The 19,117-nt window shown below is 37.1% G+C and overlaps 1 protein-coding gene across 2 annotated transcripts in view; it reads left to right on the top strand.

The window, feature by feature from the left end:
- The window catches only part of PRKCE (protein kinase C epsilon), a 298,000-nt gene that overhangs the window by 274,341 nt on the left and 4,542 nt on the right, over positions 1 to 19,117 (top strand). The window contains exons 14-15 of one of the 2 annotated variants that reach the window (XM_084514879.1): positions 3,298 to 3,444; positions 10,956 to 10,985. In XM_084514879.1, the coding sequence (XP_084371005.1) occupies positions 3,298 to 3,444; positions 10,956 to 10,970 (162 nt within the window). In that variant the 3' untranslated portion in view covers positions 10,971 to 10,985. The remainder of the gene's footprint in view (positions 1 to 3,297; positions 3,445 to 10,955; positions 10,986 to 19,117) is intronic. The other variant, XM_084514878.1, reaches the window with a different exon arrangement.

Below are 19,117 nucleotides of genomic sequence, written 5' to 3'. Positions count from 1 at the left end.
TGGGCTATAGGTGTATGCTCTGCATTTTTGTGAATGTAAGTATAAGGATGTTCAACACCAGTTTCTTTGCTATCATTTTTCATGAGGCTGTTTTCCTTAGCCTACCTGTTAATAGTAGGCACGGTGGCTTATATTTTTCTGCAGTCCATTTTTTACATCTTTCTGTCTAAAGTTAATGTTTAATACCATTTTAAACCTTAAAAAGAGAGTTGAATCCATTAAATAGATTTGCACTATAATATGAGATTACTCCTCATTGGGCAAAATGTCTTGATTGACATAAATTGATAGAGTTTAATGGAAGTTTGCCAGTTATATAAGTATGCCTGGAAAAGAATGTATTTCCTTACATTTAACAATCTGTTGCCTATGTAGCTATAGTGTGAAACATGTTTGAACCTTGTGCTCTGCATCTGATCCTTGTCCACATTCTGTTAAATGAAGAACAGGAAAAACAGAGGAAAGAAAGAGGCGTCTATGTATTTTACTGCTGAATGCTAGCAAGGGATTAGCTTTGGAACACTTCGTTTCCTCACATTGTGCTTTGAGACAGTTTTATTCTTTAGAAACTGTGTATTTTTACACTCCTCCAGGCAAGATGTAAGGAGATTTTAATAACGTGACATTCTCGTTATCAAGTAACAATGTTTCCTTATTTTCTAAAGAAACAGTTTTCCCATTACTTCCAACAAAACACAAGCAAGGATAATTTGACAGCTCAGTATTACAAGGCAGCAACAAGTAAGTGTTGCTTATCCCATGAAGTCCCAGGAATCTTACTAGTCTTGTTTCTGTGAATTGACAGGAATTGCTATTTAAAATTCTTTCCTGTCTGGTAAGGAAAACAATTCTTCATTGAAATTAGGTCTGGGCTTCTTTGCAAGTGATGGAGGGAGGTTGTGTCTTCAGTGTGTGTTCCCTGCATATCCCAGTGACACAGATCTCTGGGCACAGAGGCAGACCTGTTTTTAAGCACTGCTGCTTATTTTAAGCAAAGTTTTGGGAGACTAGCAATCTTTAATTCAGGCCTCAAGTTACATGGTTCTCTCAGCAACCTGTTGTCCTGTTGTCATTTAAGTTGGTCAGAGTCCTAATCTTCAAAGGCCTCACTTTTTGTAAAAGGAGGCTCCTGTCTTAGTATAGGCAGCACTTGTGGCTGTGGCCATAAGTGTTATAATAAGTATAATAAGCCCCATTGGCAACTGTCTCATCAACACAGTACAGTTAACAGCTGTCTGTGCACTGACAGTAGCATCGTTGTTGATGCTGTTGATAAACAGGAAGTAAATGTCAGCTTATGCTTCAGAAATAGAAATAAGAGGTGAAAAAGAGCAATATTTATCATAGGGGATAGAATTTATGGAATTAAATGTCCACTTCAGAATTCTGAGATTACTGTATCATATTTGCATATGCTAATTTTTTAAGTGTTGTTAAAATCTGTTCTCCTTCATCATCAACTTTCAAGTTCATGAAGTACAGTACTAAACTGTATTATCTAGTAATATTTTCACGTCCCAGGCTTCTCAAAAAGGACACATTCTGATTTTTCCCTGCCTACAGCTTAAAACAAAGATAGAACATGGAGGATACTAGGATCAGGTTTTACTTCTTTGCTACCTGGATTATGTGGTACAAAAAGCATATCCTGTAGTTGCCATGTTCTGTTTCTACGAAGTGTGTGGCTGCTGGTTCCTGGCCTGCTCTCTGCCAGTCACCAGAGGCTCCTGGAGGTGAAATAAAGCCGAGGAATGTAGGAATGCATTTTGTGGTTTTCCAAGAGACCTCACCAAAGCATAGTAATCCTTTCAAAACCTTTGTTTCTCCTGCCCATAGAAAATATGGCCTGTAATTTAGATATGACTTGTCCACTTGCAAAAAAAGCTTGCAGAACAGTTGAACAGAAGACCAAAGGGTCGTCGTCTGAGTGGCGTGCACATATCAGGAACTACAGAAAGAATCATCTCACTAATGTAAATTATATCTTTAAAATTATAGCAGTGGTATTCTCCTCTGGATAGTTGGTCTAGCTATCTAAAACCATTTTAAGGGCTCCAGTAACTACTTATGTAATAACTGCAGCATTAAAGCAAGGGTGTGTTCGTGATTTTTTTTTTTTTTGCTAAATTATTTTTTTTCTACAGATGTGTAGAATAATGTAGTACCTAGGTTAAAAACTCACTAAACATTCATCACATTTTGTTTCATTTGTATACTATAATTTTAAAAAGAAATTATACTAATGGCTGATTATGAAGTCATAGGAAAGCCTGATGTAATTCTGTAGTGTGAGTATGCATGTGTATAAGAATAGCATTCATTTCTACTTGCATTGCAAGAATTGTGTCCATGTGCACTAGGATATGAGTAGAGCAATTGCTAATAAAAGAAAGAAGAAATAATAGAGAAGAATCAGAAAAAATGAAAATAAAAAAAAAACAGTTGCCATTATTTGATGGTGGCAATGTCTTACACAAGTTTTGCTGAAAGGAATAGTAAGAGTTTAAAAGTGAGAAGTACAGAAATTTCCACATGAGACCAGTTAGTTCCAGTTGCTGTCACTGACTATCCCATACTAAAGATTAAAGGGAAGGTGCCAGAAATGTCAGAGTGCTTCACAAAGGAAACTTTCTGCTGTTACTGATCACTCCATGTATTTATTGAAATGTATGGGCAGAACTCTGGTAATTCACATAGCTGAAGATGCTGTTCTCATTCATATGAGATTAAAATCCTAGAAATGCATGAGGAATGTTGGGCCTATCATGTACTTTCATGTATGAATTGAGTATATCTATACACAACCTACATATCTAAAGAAAATAAAAACCAACAAGAATAATATGTAGCCTCCGACCCCAAAATTAATAGGTAAGGTAGTGCAAACAAGGTAAGATAAGAGTTATCCTAAACATCTATTATAAATTATCTCTGGAGGTTTTAATATTTTCTCTTTCCTTCAGTATTTTTGGCCAAAGCTTGAAGCAAAAATACTGAAAGAGAATCTCCTCCTATAGCACTTCTAGCCAGGTGGAATTAGGAGGTCTCAGAAATTAGTTTAAAGAGCTTCCTGCAGGAAACTTGCACTTCAGTCCCTGAATCTTCTGGTTTGGCTGGAACCTCTGAAATTTGGAGAGGCCTCCTTGTTTCTCCTACAGGAAAAATAACCTTCTGAAAGGGGGCTGTCTCTAAAAAGTAGACATTAGGAATTCTAATGTCTAATTAAACTGTAAATGGTTTCCAGCCATTGTCATTCATGCTTTAACTTCTTCCTCCTCTCCCTCCCCCACCCTGTAGTTCATGACAAAAAATCCAAATAAGCGACTTGGCTGTGTGGCATCACAAAACGGGGAAGACGCGATTAAGCAGCATCCGTTTTTCAAGGAAATTGACTGGGTTCTTCTAGAACAAAGGAAAATCAAGCCACCCTTCAAACCTCGGATTGTAAGTAGCAGTTTCCATAACATTTAGCGAAAACTTGGTTTGACAATTCTAGTTCTTGCTTTTCTGAGGCTTGAAATACGTTGATGCAACATTTGGGGGTTTAAATAGCATAAAAACCAAGTGGAAAAGTTTGCCTTGTCAATTATTCTGTGAAGGTAAGTGTCAAGAATAGATTCAGTGCACAGGAAGATGTTCATATTCAATCGCATAAATCATGAGAAAGTTCAAGGCCCTGTATTATTTATTTTCTTGTGCTCCCAAAGGCACCTTGATCAGAAAAGACTTTGATTGGGTATATACTTTCTGTGCAAATCCTTCATTGCTGGTGGTCCATCGAGTTTGTAGTGAGAGGCAAAGGAAAAGATTACTGATTAATAGTATTTTTAACTGAAGAAGCTTGAAAAAACAGTCTCCTGGGGGAAATAAACATACATCATGATCAGAGAAGTTGATTTATTTACATTTTGCTAAGTAATAATCAAGTATTTGTATTTTAAACTGACAGAAATACACAAATAGTGGTCCCACATGTAGATGCTACAAAAATACTTTTCTTAATCTTTTCTTCATCTGGATGAAAATACTCAAAAATGGTGCACTTAGAGTTCACCAAATGTCAGCTCTTCAGATGAGAGTATGTGCAGTAAATTTTGTACTTTAACAGTGCCAGAGAATAATTTTATTACAAATCCTTTGAGATTGCTTTGCATCCCTTGACTTCGCACATTCCTAATAATAATGTTTGATTTGCCTGTAAATATGGTTATGATACTTGTTTCTTTCTTTCTTTAGATAGCAAAGGTAATATTTTATTTATTTATTTATTTATTTAAAAGCCAAACGAAACTTTGTTCTCAACACTGAATACTAACTTAAAGTTATAGACAAAAAAGCCCCCTCTGTCATTGCAGAATTAGGCTGCTAGATTTAATGAATTTACTTTAAGTTTGGCAAGATACATTTCCCTAAGTTCCATGTGTAGGCAGTGGGGTTGCCTGTGCAGGGAACATCTGGAACGGGAGCCTGAATTAATTCCTCTCAGTCTACTCTTGGAGAAGTGTCTCTCCCTCTGTAGCTATGAAGGAAGAACCCAAAAGAACAGAAAACTGGATGTGAAAGTTAGCCCTAACAAATATCTTTCTAGGAGTAATTTTGAGCAGTAAGATACAGTGTTATCATGGGAATATTTTGCTTAATATATTTCTTGGAGAACAGAAACCTTGTACTGCAGGAGCTACAGGCCCAGGGCAGCCTGAGCCAGCTCCTCTCCTGGAAAGGGTTCAGCCAGCTGGGCATGCCGGCCGGCCTACCCTGCTGCCCAGCTCTGCTCTGGAGGTGTGGCTGGATTGCACCTTGTGCCAGAGCTGATTTACAAATCTCTGCAATGCTGCAGGAAGTGTAAACCCAACATTAACCCCGCTAGTATCTATTTGAAGCTTGTTTAATACTCCAACTACTGCTGTTCGTTCAAGTTCCTCAGAGAGCTCCAGACAACCTTATTCATTGTTTAGCTGAGTTGCATGTGTTTAGCTCTTTTCCTGTTTTCGTTAGAATTTGGCCTTTCATCTCATAATATTTTTTGTTGCTTTGCTCAGTATTTATCAGTGTTTTGGTAATACAGGTATCAACCAGAATGTACAACTTCAAATTAGTTTTCACTTAATGAAACTACATCTAGTAAGTCTCAGATTCTTCGCATCTTCATTGCCTGTTTTCCTTCGATGATTAGAGATGTACATTCACTTTAACAAGAGGTATTTTTATAAGGCCCTTATTATTTTCATAGGTATTCTTGTGGTGATTCTTAAAAGTCAGGAGGGATTTAGTATGTCAGACATTTTTATTCTTTGTCTTCTACTTTCTCAGTGCAGCTTTTATCTCTTTCTGGTAATTTCACTACTGTTATATTGTAAAGCCATTCCTATTTTATTCATACCTGCTATTATGTTCATTTTCTCCTTTTTTTTTTTTTAATGATAAATTAGTTGGGTATTTCAGTTTTAGTAGTGATATCAGATTATTTCAGAGTAGTCCATTGTAAAATTTTAGTAACAGCTGTTTGCTCTTTAATAATTTTTGTGATGATTTTATACCTCTTTATTTACAGCTTTTTTCATTTTTCTTCAGGCTGCTTCTATAATGTTGGATTTTTATACTATCTATTTCCATATTGTATTATGTCAACTTTCTATATTCTACCAGATTTGATTTCTGCGGTCTAGTAGTTCTGTATGCTTGCTTTTTACTTAACCCATTTTTGTGGAGGTAAATTCAGATAGCATGTAGTCTGCGTTACAGGCATCCCTATTATTTTCATGTTCACAGTCCTCTGTCTCAATGAAATCTATAACCCTGGTGGCCTGGTCCTATCAATTTTACTAATAACTTTCCTACACTTCAAAAGGTTATACTTTATATCGTTATGCTATGTTTATGATTCATCAGCTGGTTTTGTAACAGCTCTATAAATTTTGCAACAGTTTGCATTTTTTTGTTGTATAGAAATCTTTGAGGAAGATCATACCAAAGTTTTTGCTTGTCCTCTTAACATTTCATGATTAATAGAAGGAAAATAAGGTGTGATATATGTCTAGTCTGGACAGAAAGGTCACACAAATATTAATTATGCAACTTCAGAAATTGTAAGGGATTCTACAGAAGTAAAGTTGAATGTCTCTGTAAATGCTGAAAAGATGATTTTGGATATTTGGCAATCTAGAAGATATTGCACACACTTTGAAAAAATAATACACCACCACCCCCCCCCAAAAAAATAAATAAAAAAATAGAACTTTAAAGCTAATTAAATAAATTCTACTTTAAAATAAATGGTACATAAATGGTTCCTCCCTAAATTCAGTTTGGAGTAGCAATGAGATTCATTGATTTGGATTAACAATTGCAACATTTCCATAGCTGTGGATTAACTGTGGAATAAACAAGTATTGCCGTATTGCCGTGTTTGGAATGTTTTGGGAGTTTTAACATCTTTCAATATTGATAAAGGGCTGTTGATTATCTAAAAGTGATTTATAATGTTAAATGAGGATACAAAAATATATTTAATCATATATTCAGGAGAGCCCAGGTCTGTGGAAATAGCTATGAGAAGAGAGATCAGATGAGTCAGAAAATAGACATTTCTTGCATGAGTGTATATACATGTAGGAAAGAAAGCACACAATGCATATACAGTCATTTGTGCATTCAAACTAGGATTTGCATGCACATACAAAAATTTACTCATGCAAGAATGCATATGTTTACACAGGTATTCATCTATTTTCTGACCATCAGTTAGGATGACTAAGGGGGGAAAATTTATAATTACTGTGTCATATACACTTTAAAAAAATGAAAACATAAGGTCTATTCAAATGGGCTCTGGACAATGTAAAACCCTGAAAGTAAACAATTAAAGCCATTAGGGAAAATGATGAAACACTGAGGTCCCATCAGGCAATGGAATAATCTGCCAAGGGAGGTCATGGAGATGCCAGTGTGGAAACAAACATTGCTTCAGTTCTGCCTCGCTACTCTACTGATTCCAAAAATGCATGGGTGCCATGGTTAGCACAATAGTCTTTCTCTTCTACTTTTTATCCTTGCTCTGCTACAATAGGTGTTCTGAGGAGCTATATTACATGTTACTGTAAACCTGTGCTTCTCCATAGTTCAGGTACGTGTCTTCAGCTTTGTCAGCCTGAACTTTCAATTTTTCAATGGGATTTGGAAGAAATACTGCATGGCTATTTCCTAGTTAGACTTTTGAGGGTTATTTTTAAATCAGATTCATGTCACCGATGTATACAAATACATTCCTCACTATAACAGAAATATACTATTGTTACCCTTCTAGTTTGGGAATAATACGGTGATTCTAATGATGTTCTGGAAGCTGCAATTTCTTTCCTGTCTTCAGCCTTGGAATTAAAATTACTGAAGTCCAAAAGGTCCTTGAAAATCTGATTGTGTTTTCTGAAGGCTTGCAAGAGAGCCCAGGACAGGGCACTCAAAGAAATGGCTTAGGGTTAGATTGCTAAGCAGTGACAGAAGTGAAACACCAGGTTGTCCTAGGTAGTAGAGACAATGGAAAAAGATTTGGTGGGCCCAAAATTGGCTGTGAAGGATCCTTGGCTGCTGCTTCACCATGCTAACTTGGAAAAGAGAACATGAAGAGGTGAAAATGCAATGTACTATGATGCCTATTATGTACCACTTGTTCCTTTTGTAAATCCAGAACTATGAGATTTTACAATGGTAAAATTAGTTTGTTTATATTTATATATTATAGTTTCTTATATTGAGGATTTCTCCCATGTGGAGCTATTATAAAGGTTAAGCTACTATAGAAAAAGTAACAGCTCTGGGGCATGTATGTTAGAAATCAAGCAGAAAACTGAACAGATATGAAGAGGATATTTATTACATCTGAGCTCCAGTGACTTTGATGGTATCTCTTGCAGATGATTTCCACTGTTTGTAAAACCTAATTCTTAATTTTCTACAGTCTGTCTGGAAATGTTCTTAATAATAATATTCTTACCTGCTGCTTTTAATGCAGACATGGATTTGTAGTTACATACGGAAGAAATAAGTATAGTTTTAATACAAAAAGATATCTATTCTCCAAAGTAATTTTTATGAGATAGAACTCTCTTTATGGCACTTTATTCCTATGTTGAGATATTTTGGGGACATAAATTTCCCTGGAATTATTTTAATTCAGAGAACAAAATTTCCCAAATCACTAGCGATAACACCAGGCTATGGTTTCCAACATAATTTGTTGCCCAAGAACCACAAAGGCCTTAATAGTATTCAGTGATTCTCTGCTCTCTGTCCCTCTGTGTTTCCATGGCTCTGCTCCTGGCTTGGTTAAATTGGTTTATCTCCCTTTTCAAAGCACATTTGCGATATTACTAATGAAAACAAGGGTGTCTTTGATTAATTTCTTACCAGAGTCACTGATATTTTGGTAAGAGTGGTAGCTCTTGTGTAGCAACATGCTGGGATGATTCAGGCTATCCCAAAGCAAATAATAAATCATACGTTAAAAACAATGAGTGGAATGGATTACTGCTTCACCTTGAATGTGTTTATAAAATGTGTATTGTCCCATGTTGTTACTCAATGCAAAAGCTTGTATTTGAAACAGTGGAGCAAAAGTGTATTTTGACATATTCTGTTTTTTCCTTAGTCCTCTCCATATAATTTTAGATCCCCTGCAATTAATTCTGTTTTATTGTGCTGGACTTCCAGCTTGTTGACATGCTACTAACATCAGCCAGAGAAGCTCACAAAGGAGTTTGCACAGGTGCCTACAGGCTGATACTAATATCCCAGTCTCACATGCCACAGATACAGGAATACCACTGTCGCAAATTTGTCACTCATTTGGCTTCATGTGAGCCTCAATTTCTTATTGTGTTTTTGTTTTATTGTTTGTTTGTTTGTTTAGAATGAAACCAGCACAACAAAATCACTCTCACATTTTTTACACTGTTGGTCACAATGGCTCAGTGTGCTGTGAGGAACCGTGAGTCTGTGGGAAGCTGTTAGACACTGGGCTGCAATGACAGTCTCAGCACCTGCCCACTCCTGTCCTTACAAGCTGTTTTCTCTGCCAACCCTTGAAATACATGCATGCAAGCAATAAGACTTGTCCTTTTTGTCTATCCTGTTGTAAATGTCAGAGTTGGGAAAATTTTAGACTTTGACTAAGCCATCCTTGAGATGAAAAAGCTGAAGAACTTTGAACCAGAAGGGAATACAAAGACTGGTAAAACAGATGTTTGCCATATGTATTTCTTTTTAGCAATTAAGCCAAAGTTTCATCTCTAATGGTTTTATCAGTGCCTGTGGCAATCCATTCTTAGTGTGGCTGTATGAAGATAAAGTTAACAAAATAATTACATTACGATGATTCACTGGGAACACACAGCTTTCACAAAACAACACGTTATTTTAATTTTCTCTGTGTATTCACAACTTCTTGGTTTTACATTTTAAAATCTTACTTTCTTCAAGAGCATTAAAGAGAAAATGGCCAAGATTTCACATGGTCTATTGCAGAATTTTATCTTGCAGTATGAAGTCAGCTGCTGCCGAATGGGCTCATTTAGTTCATCTAATCCGACTCTCTTCATTTTGCAGACCCTTCCATTCCTGTCATTATGTCCCTGAGAATGTTTTCTGAATATTTGTACGTAATTTCTTCAGTTCTGACTTCTTAGGGGTAGAAGATCGGTTTAGCAACTAAAACCAGAGATCTGAGAAGTACAAGATATATAAGTTCTGCTAACAGCTTTTCTAGAAACTCATGGCATGGCCCAGGATTCATCACCTAACCCTTTCATGCCTCAGTTTCCACTCTCTGGTAATAGTATCTCAGCATGCTTAATGCAAAGTAAAGTGACAGTGAAGAAATATGACTGAGAAGTGTTAAAATCCAAATGCTCCTGATCAGCCAGGATTTAAATTGACTGAATGTGTGGCACTTCCCTTGGAAGAGTGTTCTATGCTATACTAGACCTCAGTGTTAGCAGATTGCATCTTGATCTTCAGTCTCAAATTTCCTACAGTAATCTGCATGTCTCTTATCTCCTGTAACCCTAAGATAACCATAATCTGTTATTGAAATCCCTCCCCCCTTAGTTATCACTATCTGAGCCACATTGTCTGTATGCAGTTTCCTCATGAATCTAAACTCCCTTGTTAAGTCTTGACTTAAGGATGCCAGCAATGTGTCCTCTTTCAATTCTGCGCTGCAGCAAAGGTTTGAAAATCATCCCCCTAAACCAAATTCTAGGGTCAGCCAATGATTGTGGTACAACTGGAGTCAGTGAGCACTGGTAATTTTCCCTCTCGCCCAAATGAGTGAAAAACTGGCAAAATTTAAACAGCCCTTTGTTGATGACTTATGACTAGCCAGATGCCCACAGTGCTTGAAAATTGGGTAATAAATAGCAAATACAAATCAGCTGGCCTACTTGCACAGGCAAACAGGCAGAAGCCACACCTGCCTAAGTAGGTAGGTGCCTCACTGGACGGCTCCCAAAAATGTGCTCAATGAGACAGGTGTATGAAGTGCTGCAGCAGCTGTCTGCTGAGTATGAGATATGGCTGGAATCCTTAAAGAGGGACCACGTTTCTGGAGAAAACTTCCAAATACGTTAGCCTGAAACATGACTCTTATAAGTCTTCCGATGTTTTCCGATCTGTTTTCATACATGACTGCTAACAGGCAAAGATATTTTTATTTTTTAGCAAGGGATTTTTAACCTGCTGTTTGGGAAGTCATGTTACTGTTTTTGTGGGGTTTTTTTTGGCACACCTCTGTTTTTGGTGGCAGTGGGTTGTATTGTCATAAGTGCAGAATTATGACTTTGCCTTTACACTGTGGGGAAGAAGCCCTGTAAAATGCAGTATCATTCAGTAGCACCAAACGGAACACAGGAAATTACAGGCCAAGTAAATTTCTTTTTGTATAAATGTTCTCTCTTTTCAAGTTTGCTTCAGTGTGAATGTCCCTCTTTAAGGTAAGGCCTTCAATATGGGGAAAATGTCAAGGTAGGTCAATTTTTAGGCCTAATAACCTTGAGGTGTCCCTTCAGTTCCATAATATATTTCCATACGGTCATCAGTGCATGGCAATGAGCATTTAGCAGATGGGCACGCAAGGGGCTATACTGCATGCTTCTGCATGAAGTGTTACCGCTTAGACAAAACACCGGGGAGGGATCCTGAGACCTCAGATGATCATACCATTGTTAAACATTGCACATTATGTATTCCCCACTTCCCTGCAGGTGTCTCAGGCACAGGAAAACAGTGGGCTTTCTTCTGAGAGTGACACTGGCGATTAACACTGGTGTACAAAGAACAGTTAGAAATAGGGAAGATTTTATATTTTTCAGAACTGCTAACAAAAATTCTTTAGAAAAAAACAAAGGAGAATGGATGTCAGTTGCCAGCACTTAGCCTTTTCATAACAAACAGCCATAACTGTTGGAGTCCAACACTTTTTTTGCACACTGACCCTGCAACAGGGTATTAGAACATTTAATGCGAGCTGATTCCTAAAAGTACCAATTTCCTCCTACTGGTTCAAGTGTTAGCCACTTTGCTACTGACAGAGAAGCATTGGCTGTTGACAGGTGATGAAGTTCATCACCCCAGTTTAGCTGGCAGTAGGCAAACACAAGCAATGGTTCCACAACTGCTGGCAGTGGAGCTTGTAGCGGTGGGCCTAGTAGGGCAGCTGGGAAGGGCAGGGCAGACAAGTCTGGCCCACTTCTGCCTCTTTTCTCAACAAAGTAAAGACCTTGGTTTCCAAAGCACTTTGAATAGTTTGAATCTTTGCACAACTACTAAATACTCTCAGGATGTACGTATATACCTTTTGAAGAGCTTATGTCCAGCTTGTATCACAAGCTAAAGACATCAAGAGTAAGAGAGCTAGTATTTTTAAGGGATTTCAGCATTATTTGCTCAGATTAACAAGGTTCTGTTTTTCCAGAATTTGCTCATCTGGTTCGTCTTATTTTTTGTTTCTTATTCTCTTCAACATCAGTGCCTGCAGCTGGCATTATTAGCTGTGATTACCATAACAGTAGAATAACAGCAGTTTGAAAGCTACTGCAGGTTCCCAAATATTTATAAGTTAAACAACTTTTTATTATGCTTCTTTTGATTCTGTACTAGGGATCCAGCAGTATTTGTTTCAGTTTGCTGAGTCCTTGTCTTATAACACTAAAACCCTTTCATACTGAATAATTAAGTGAATTTAACCATCTGTTAAATATACATTTTCAAGTATTGCCCATTGGGATGGAGTGAAAGCAGCCAGAGTGTTTCTGCTTTCCTTTTGGTCTTCCCCAGAATAAGACAGATTCTGTTTCATTTTTTGGATGCTCTAGTCTTCTAGTCTTCATTGCTATTTTCAGAAAATAAGCATTAAGTGAAATTGTATTATCTTAGCTACTTACAGTATATTCTTAAGCATTCAAACAGAAGCATTTTGTTTTTATATTAATATAATAGTAAACAATATTTCTGGGTTAGGCCTGTTTCTGTTGTCCTTGAAAGCTAATGGTAAAACACGAGGTAATTTAAGAAGCAGTGCAATCTGGCTCTTCATCAGACTGCGGAGAGGAATTTATAAGAAAAAAATTGTAAACTTGTCTAAGACTGACAGTCCATGACTCGTCCCATTCACAACTGAAGTCTGATGAACATGGAGTATATGAAGAGCTTTAGCTTTGGGTTTATTTCTTGTGCAGAACCTTTTGTGTTAGCTAATGCAAGCATAAAGTTAACAAAGGTAGCTTAGTGGGCTGTTCATCTGAAATGGGCAGCAAAAATTTGTTGATGTACATGCTTACAGCTCAGAATTGTAGTGCAAAACGTAATTGCATTGGCATATGCAGATGCAGGACTGAAGCAGCTTATCATAAAAAGCAGAATGGAAGGCATTTTGAAATGGTAAGAAGTCCTAGCACTTCAATAACTGCTGCTTTCCTGTTGTTACGCTGTTGTGTTGTTACAAGGGATCTTGTTACTTGTCTGCAACACAGACCTTGTCCTGATCCTCCCAACAGCATGCTTCAGGAGTCATACGCTTACATTATGCAGCACAGGGGCAACGCTCAGTCTAGATATTTACCAAATGCTTAAGTGGAGATCTTGTTGCTTGATCTGCAGGTGTTTTAGCATGTGGCAGATGCACCTGCCTGACTACTGTAATAACGATGGTTAAAATACAATTTCAGGAGCACACAACTAAAAATGGACTATCTTGGATATGTGCCATGATGTAAGAGGGGAGGTGACATTCAGTGATCATGACCTTAGAACAGCTGAGGGATACCAGTGGAAGCTTGCCAATAAGATATGAATTAGAGAGGCACCCATATAAAACCTGCTCTGCAGAGTGGATCGTAAAATTTACAATAGGAATTGTATTGTGCAGATGAAGTGCATTTGAATACAGTTCCATTTCTTTCTCTTCTCCTATTCCTTCCCAATCCAACAAAGAAAATAATTTCCTGTGTAGCTGAACCCTTTAAAAACCTTACCATAAAGAAAAAATATAGCATAGAAATCCAAAAGTTAACAGTCCTCCCCTGCAACTTTCTTCACTCTAAAAAAGACATATATTTTACCAAAGCATATCTTCTGTGTGGTAGTTATGTCAAGATTAAGTCCTACGGAAACAAGCTCTTCTAAAATGAACAAGATGCATCTTGGTGGTAAAGGACTAACCATGGGCAGAAAAATGTAGTGCTGGCCTCCCGTGCAGCTCCTGTGAATTGTGCCTCCATTGGTGTTTTGCACAGAGGCAAGTTTTGTGCTTTAGCAATCAGGCTATGAGCAGAACAGGTTACATATATATTTAGTGCTGTGTGCTCATCTGTGTAAGAACCTAAGTATAGCCATAGGGAGCAATGGTTTTACAGCACCTTCTTTTGGGTGAAGTTCATTGCCCAGACTGTGAGCACAGGCTGATTGTCAGCTAACCTGCATAGCTTTGATTTTGTTTGCTTTGCTGTTTGTTTTGCTGTTGTATTGTGGGGGTGTAGAATAGGAGAAGGGCTTTGCAAAAGCAAAATAGTAAGTCTGGCCACATAATCATTAAATGTTTATATCCCCTGATTGTTTAGGTTATTCTTCCTTCTTACATAACCCATTTTACATTCCTAGGAAAAATACATCTAGTTTCAGTACAAAGGTGTTTGTGATCCAGTAAACTAACACAGATTCCTTTTAAAATTCATAGTTCTGTGAATTAGGTTGGTGTTTATTAAATTTCTGTATACTTTCATAACAGATTTGATTACAGCCTGCATAGGTTGCCATGCTTTTCAAAATGCAGTTTCATTATCTATTAAAATCTTTATTGAATATCTTTTTAAATATATTTCTTTCTCTTAATTTGTTGTCCTTCACATCTAATGAAAGAATAAATAATCCAGGAGTGCAAAATTTCACCCTTCACTTGGAAGTAATAAATGTTGGTATACTTGTAAAAACTACATGGATTCAAAACCCCTTGTTATCATCATAGCCTGTAGCTGATGTACTGCAGTTTATGTTTGATCCATTGTAACTCTTCCTCAGGTGATTAAAGCAATTAATATACAGAAAAATATATGAACTTGTATTCTGATAACTTATATTTCATATATTCTGGAATAAGATATTCTAGGAAATGCTTATAATACTGATACAGCCTCTCTGTGCATGCAAACACTGTGAAGAGGTATCAATGTGATAAATAGAAAGACAAGCCTGAAGTGTTTCACTTCTCAGCCTGTTGTTTTCACAGTATTCATTACTGAATTTCTATACGCACACAGTGAGTTATGTGTGAAAGTGAGTGCTCATTACAGTTGTTCTCAACTCATTAGATACTACTGCACCTTTGTGAAGAGAGATCCACTCATTGGTGCAACGTGATCTCCGCCTCTGTTGCGGTTTTTCTTATCACAATAGAGAGAGAGGTGAATGAGAGGATGGTGATATGTGAGGTTAGCCACATAACCTTGTGCTTCAAACCAGTTTATTTGATGTCTTTAGTTTCCATTTGTCTTGAACAAAATAATCTGAAAATCTTGTCAGGAACAAGGTAAATACAAAATTGTCAAACTCTGATCATCCCAATCTAAGTATGTCTTCTTGATGTTAGTGGGTCAAACCTGGGAACCATTTATTTCTTATTGAAGCAAAATTCTGGGTAAAATTAAAGGATATCATCTAAGCCCTGCAACTCTTGCTGCATATCCTGTTCATGCATGCAGTGCTGTCCCATGCAGCTGCACACCGAAAGCTGCAGCAGCTTCCTGCCCAGATTTAACGTGCCTGTGGTGTGTTTGATGTGCTGCTGATACCACCATGTGCAGCACTGGAAGGGCTCTTCGGTGAAGTTCCCCAAAAGAATGACAAACTCCAGAATTTCACTGTGAGCTTGAAAATATATGACAAAAGGTCAAGTGGTGCCGTTGATAGAAAATGGCAGTGGAGTAAAGTTAAAATTTTTCTTTCATTGATATAGATGGTCCAATCTGTATCTGCAGTACAGTGCTGACAGTATCTCAGACTGAAAATCATGACCTTATAACATGTTTTGTGTCAAAAGGTCCACTTACTGAAAAATATAACATTTTTTTTTCTAGTAACACATTAGTTTGTTATTATAATGACTATTCCTGGCCTCACCCAGCCAGTAATAGCTATCTCTTCTGGATTAGCTCCTCGTTCTAGTAAACTGAACAGAAACATAATAATTGCTTTAAAGGGGATTTCTACAGTTATAAATTCACATGATGCTGTTTGAGTATATTTTAGTCTGATTTTCCTACAAAAATAAGAGTTTTGTGGCAGTGTTATTTTCTAGTCCCCACCTCAATCTTTCTTTCATCTGGTCTGAATAACCTTTGAACCTGCTAGACAATTTCTGCCCAGTTTAGGTGAGTCATTGAACTTTGAAGAGAACAGAAAGGGTTTCAGTGATTTTCTGAAAATGAAACAAAAAGAAATAATGAAGTAGGGACAGGTGCTTCTTCATGTCTCCAAGCTGTAGAATTAATTTAATCCTTGTTAGGCATCAGAGTCCACCGAGCCTCTTGGCCTCACAGCACAACTGAGGAGGTGCCCAAGCTTTACCAAGTTCCCTGATTTGGACCACCTTCTGCCAAGTGCCTTCTTGCAAGGAGTTTTTCAATTCCAGTGGCTCTTCTCATTCACGTTTGCTTCAGAAATATAATGAAATTAATGCCAAGTTCCAACCTTCTTAATGTGTTTTTGGTGATGAGAACATGAACTTGGATTTCTTTCTTCTCTGTTGCAATTCATATAGTATCTTTTAGTAGTCATTAACAGACAAGGATAGTAATCCTTGACTTTTTAAGTATGTTTTGGAGTTGTTGCTGTTGGTTTTTTTGTTTGTTTGTTTGTTTTTAACTTTAGTCTGTGGCTGCAGGTAGAAAATTAACTTTTGGTTGAAATGGCAGAGAACACTAACCAAGTTCAGAAAACCATTGTTTGATGTGTGCTTATTAATAGCATATGAAGTTCCTTTTAATCTTTTAATAATTACATGAAGAGATTTAAGGAGAAAAAAAAAAGGCATTTTTGCTCATAAAATTACATTCTTTGTCCAAATCTGTACTGGCCAACTGTGAAAGCTGACTAAATGGTGTTTTATGAAAAGAGTCTCTTAAAAGTTCCAGTACCTTTGGCTCTTTGAACAGAAGTTGTAATCTGAGAATAAAATAAAACATGACTTTTATTTCAAAATGTCATCTTTGATGAGATTATGTTAATATGATGAGGCCATGTTAATATTTATTAATTCAAGATGTTCTATTCCTGTGGCAGAAGTGTTTGATCTGAACAGATAGTATCACCCATGTGAAGCAGGCTCATCATATCTACCAGGATAAGCAAGTCACGCACTAGGTCAGTGCTCAGATGGGAGACCTGTGAAGCGTTCATGCTGCTAGAGGAAAAAAAATAATAATAAGTGATCAACTAGCTGGCACGTTTCCTGCACAAGAGTTAGTGAGTCACTATTCCTTCTCACCATCAGAGACATAGTGCTGGTGGATAAGCCATCTTTCATATGGGGTATAAAATTGGAGTAATATCATTTGTAGTCGTTAGAAGTGCCATGGTGCTGCTGCTGTCCTTTGTCAAATAGAGTGATTGCCTACATGCTACCTGCAGTTAGGCAGTTTCAGTGCAGCATGGGATTTGGCACCCACTGTTGAAAGCAGTTGGGCAGTTGCAGCACCCCTGCCCTCGTTTAACGATGACATATGCTGAACACAAGGTGTTTGGGTAGAGACAAAAAAAAAGGAATCTGAAGCCAAATCAAGTGTTTTTGTGTGTTTGAGTGGACAGCCTGGAGGGGGAGGGAAAGGGGTGTCTTTTTTTCCTAGTAACCACAGTTTCTTCTGTCTTCTGAAATTGAGAAATCTGGAAAACTGTTTGAAAACATGAAAATAATGTGCCCCAAAGTCTCAGGAGCTTTAGGCTAAATAAACAGAACCCTACCCATTTACTTACTGCTTTGTTAGTGATGCATTTGCCAGCCAGTCTACAGATTTTTCCACTTCATGATTTTTTGTTTTTAATATTCAAAGTTGGATAATAACCACAGTCTGTTCTCCTTGTATTACTCTCCTTACCTTGCAGATCATCTTTCTTTTCTCAGCTTCTCTGCTAGGAGACAGCCACAGCCCTTCATACCTTCATGCTGAGCCTTCATGCTACAACTATATTTTGGTCATGCTGTTTACCTACAGAGTATTCACAGTGCAAGTACATTAAAATAGCAATAGTAGCAGAAATGTGGCCAGACCTGTTCCGTCTTACGAGATGCTGCTTTGCAAAATAGCCATAGCTTCAGGAAGAAACTGACTAAGTTGCTAAGGAGGATTTCTCAAATAAATCTTTCTGTTGAAAAGAGGCACTTGTTATGACCTCTACCTTTTGACTTTTATGGCTTAATCCACTCGCTTTTGTGCCCTGTGGTTTATTTAATCTCACTTGATCAATTGGTTTGTTAGAGGCTTGCTAGCATATCCTTGCAATCTCAGATTGCTCCATACTTGTCCTGTTAATAAACTGGGTGGTTTATATCTATGCTTCCAAAAAGACAGGGGATTTCTTCCAAGTCTAAGAAAGTTAAAACTTTTATCTTTTTCTTGAAGGCAGACTTGAAGAAATGCTAGGCTTTTAAATCTAAGTGAATACCTTTCTTTGTTGTTTCAGAAGTGTTTGGGATTCACAGTTCTATTGGAAGTGCAGTTATTTGTAATCAATGGGATTTAGTTTTTTTCAGAAGTATTCATCTGCACTCTTTTAACCTAACACCTTTGCAAAGCTCAGCAATGGTTTTCTGGAAAAAAGTCACTATTACAGGGTCTGAAAAGTTTACCATCTTATTCTTTTAGATTCAGAAAGCAAGTAACACTTTTCCAAATATGTTCAGTATGGAAGAATGAAAACTATTTGTCATGCATTTGTTCTCAGCTAGTGTAGAGTTTATTTGCCCTGGATAGCTAGTGGTATAAGCATGTGTCAGTATAGGTAAGTTTCTCCTGAACATAGCTATAGTTCTGATTTTGAATTCTGCTTTCTACAAATGTTCACTTCTTTCTGCTTTAGTGACCATTCTTGTAGCAAATTTATTGTATGTGTGAAAATACTATGGTAGGACATCGGGAAAAGGAAGAATGTAGACATAGTTAAAATGTAATATATTTCAAATTCCTGTGGAATTTCATTCTTACTTTACAGTATTTGCCAAAATGACTAGAAAAAAAAAAAAAAAAAAAAAAAAAAAAAAAAAAGCCAAAGCCCTGAGCTGTGTCGCTTACTCTTTATGCAGTTCAGAATGTATGGGTCACATACACTTCATGTGCAGTCTTTCTGTACAAAGCAATTACAAATCTAAACAATGCAACCATATATAACCATGTGGTTATATAACCATATACATCTATGGTTATATATAGTTTGTTAACTCCATATTCCTTTCCTTTTAGTGGAATTCTGTAGATAGAGAATGTATATTTTTGGTTGCCTGTACTTAAAAAATACTTGGTTTACAACTGACAGAGTCTCTTGCATTTCTATAGACCTTTTTTTTCTGTATCTGTAAAGT

Source organism: Aythya ferina (genome assembly GCF_964211825.1).
Source record: "Aythya ferina genome assembly, chromosome: 3".
NCBI classification, from domain to species: domain Eukaryota; kingdom Metazoa; phylum Chordata; class Aves; order Anseriformes; family Anatidae; genus Aythya; species Aythya ferina.
This window is presented reverse-complemented; position numbering and strand designations above follow the sequence as displayed.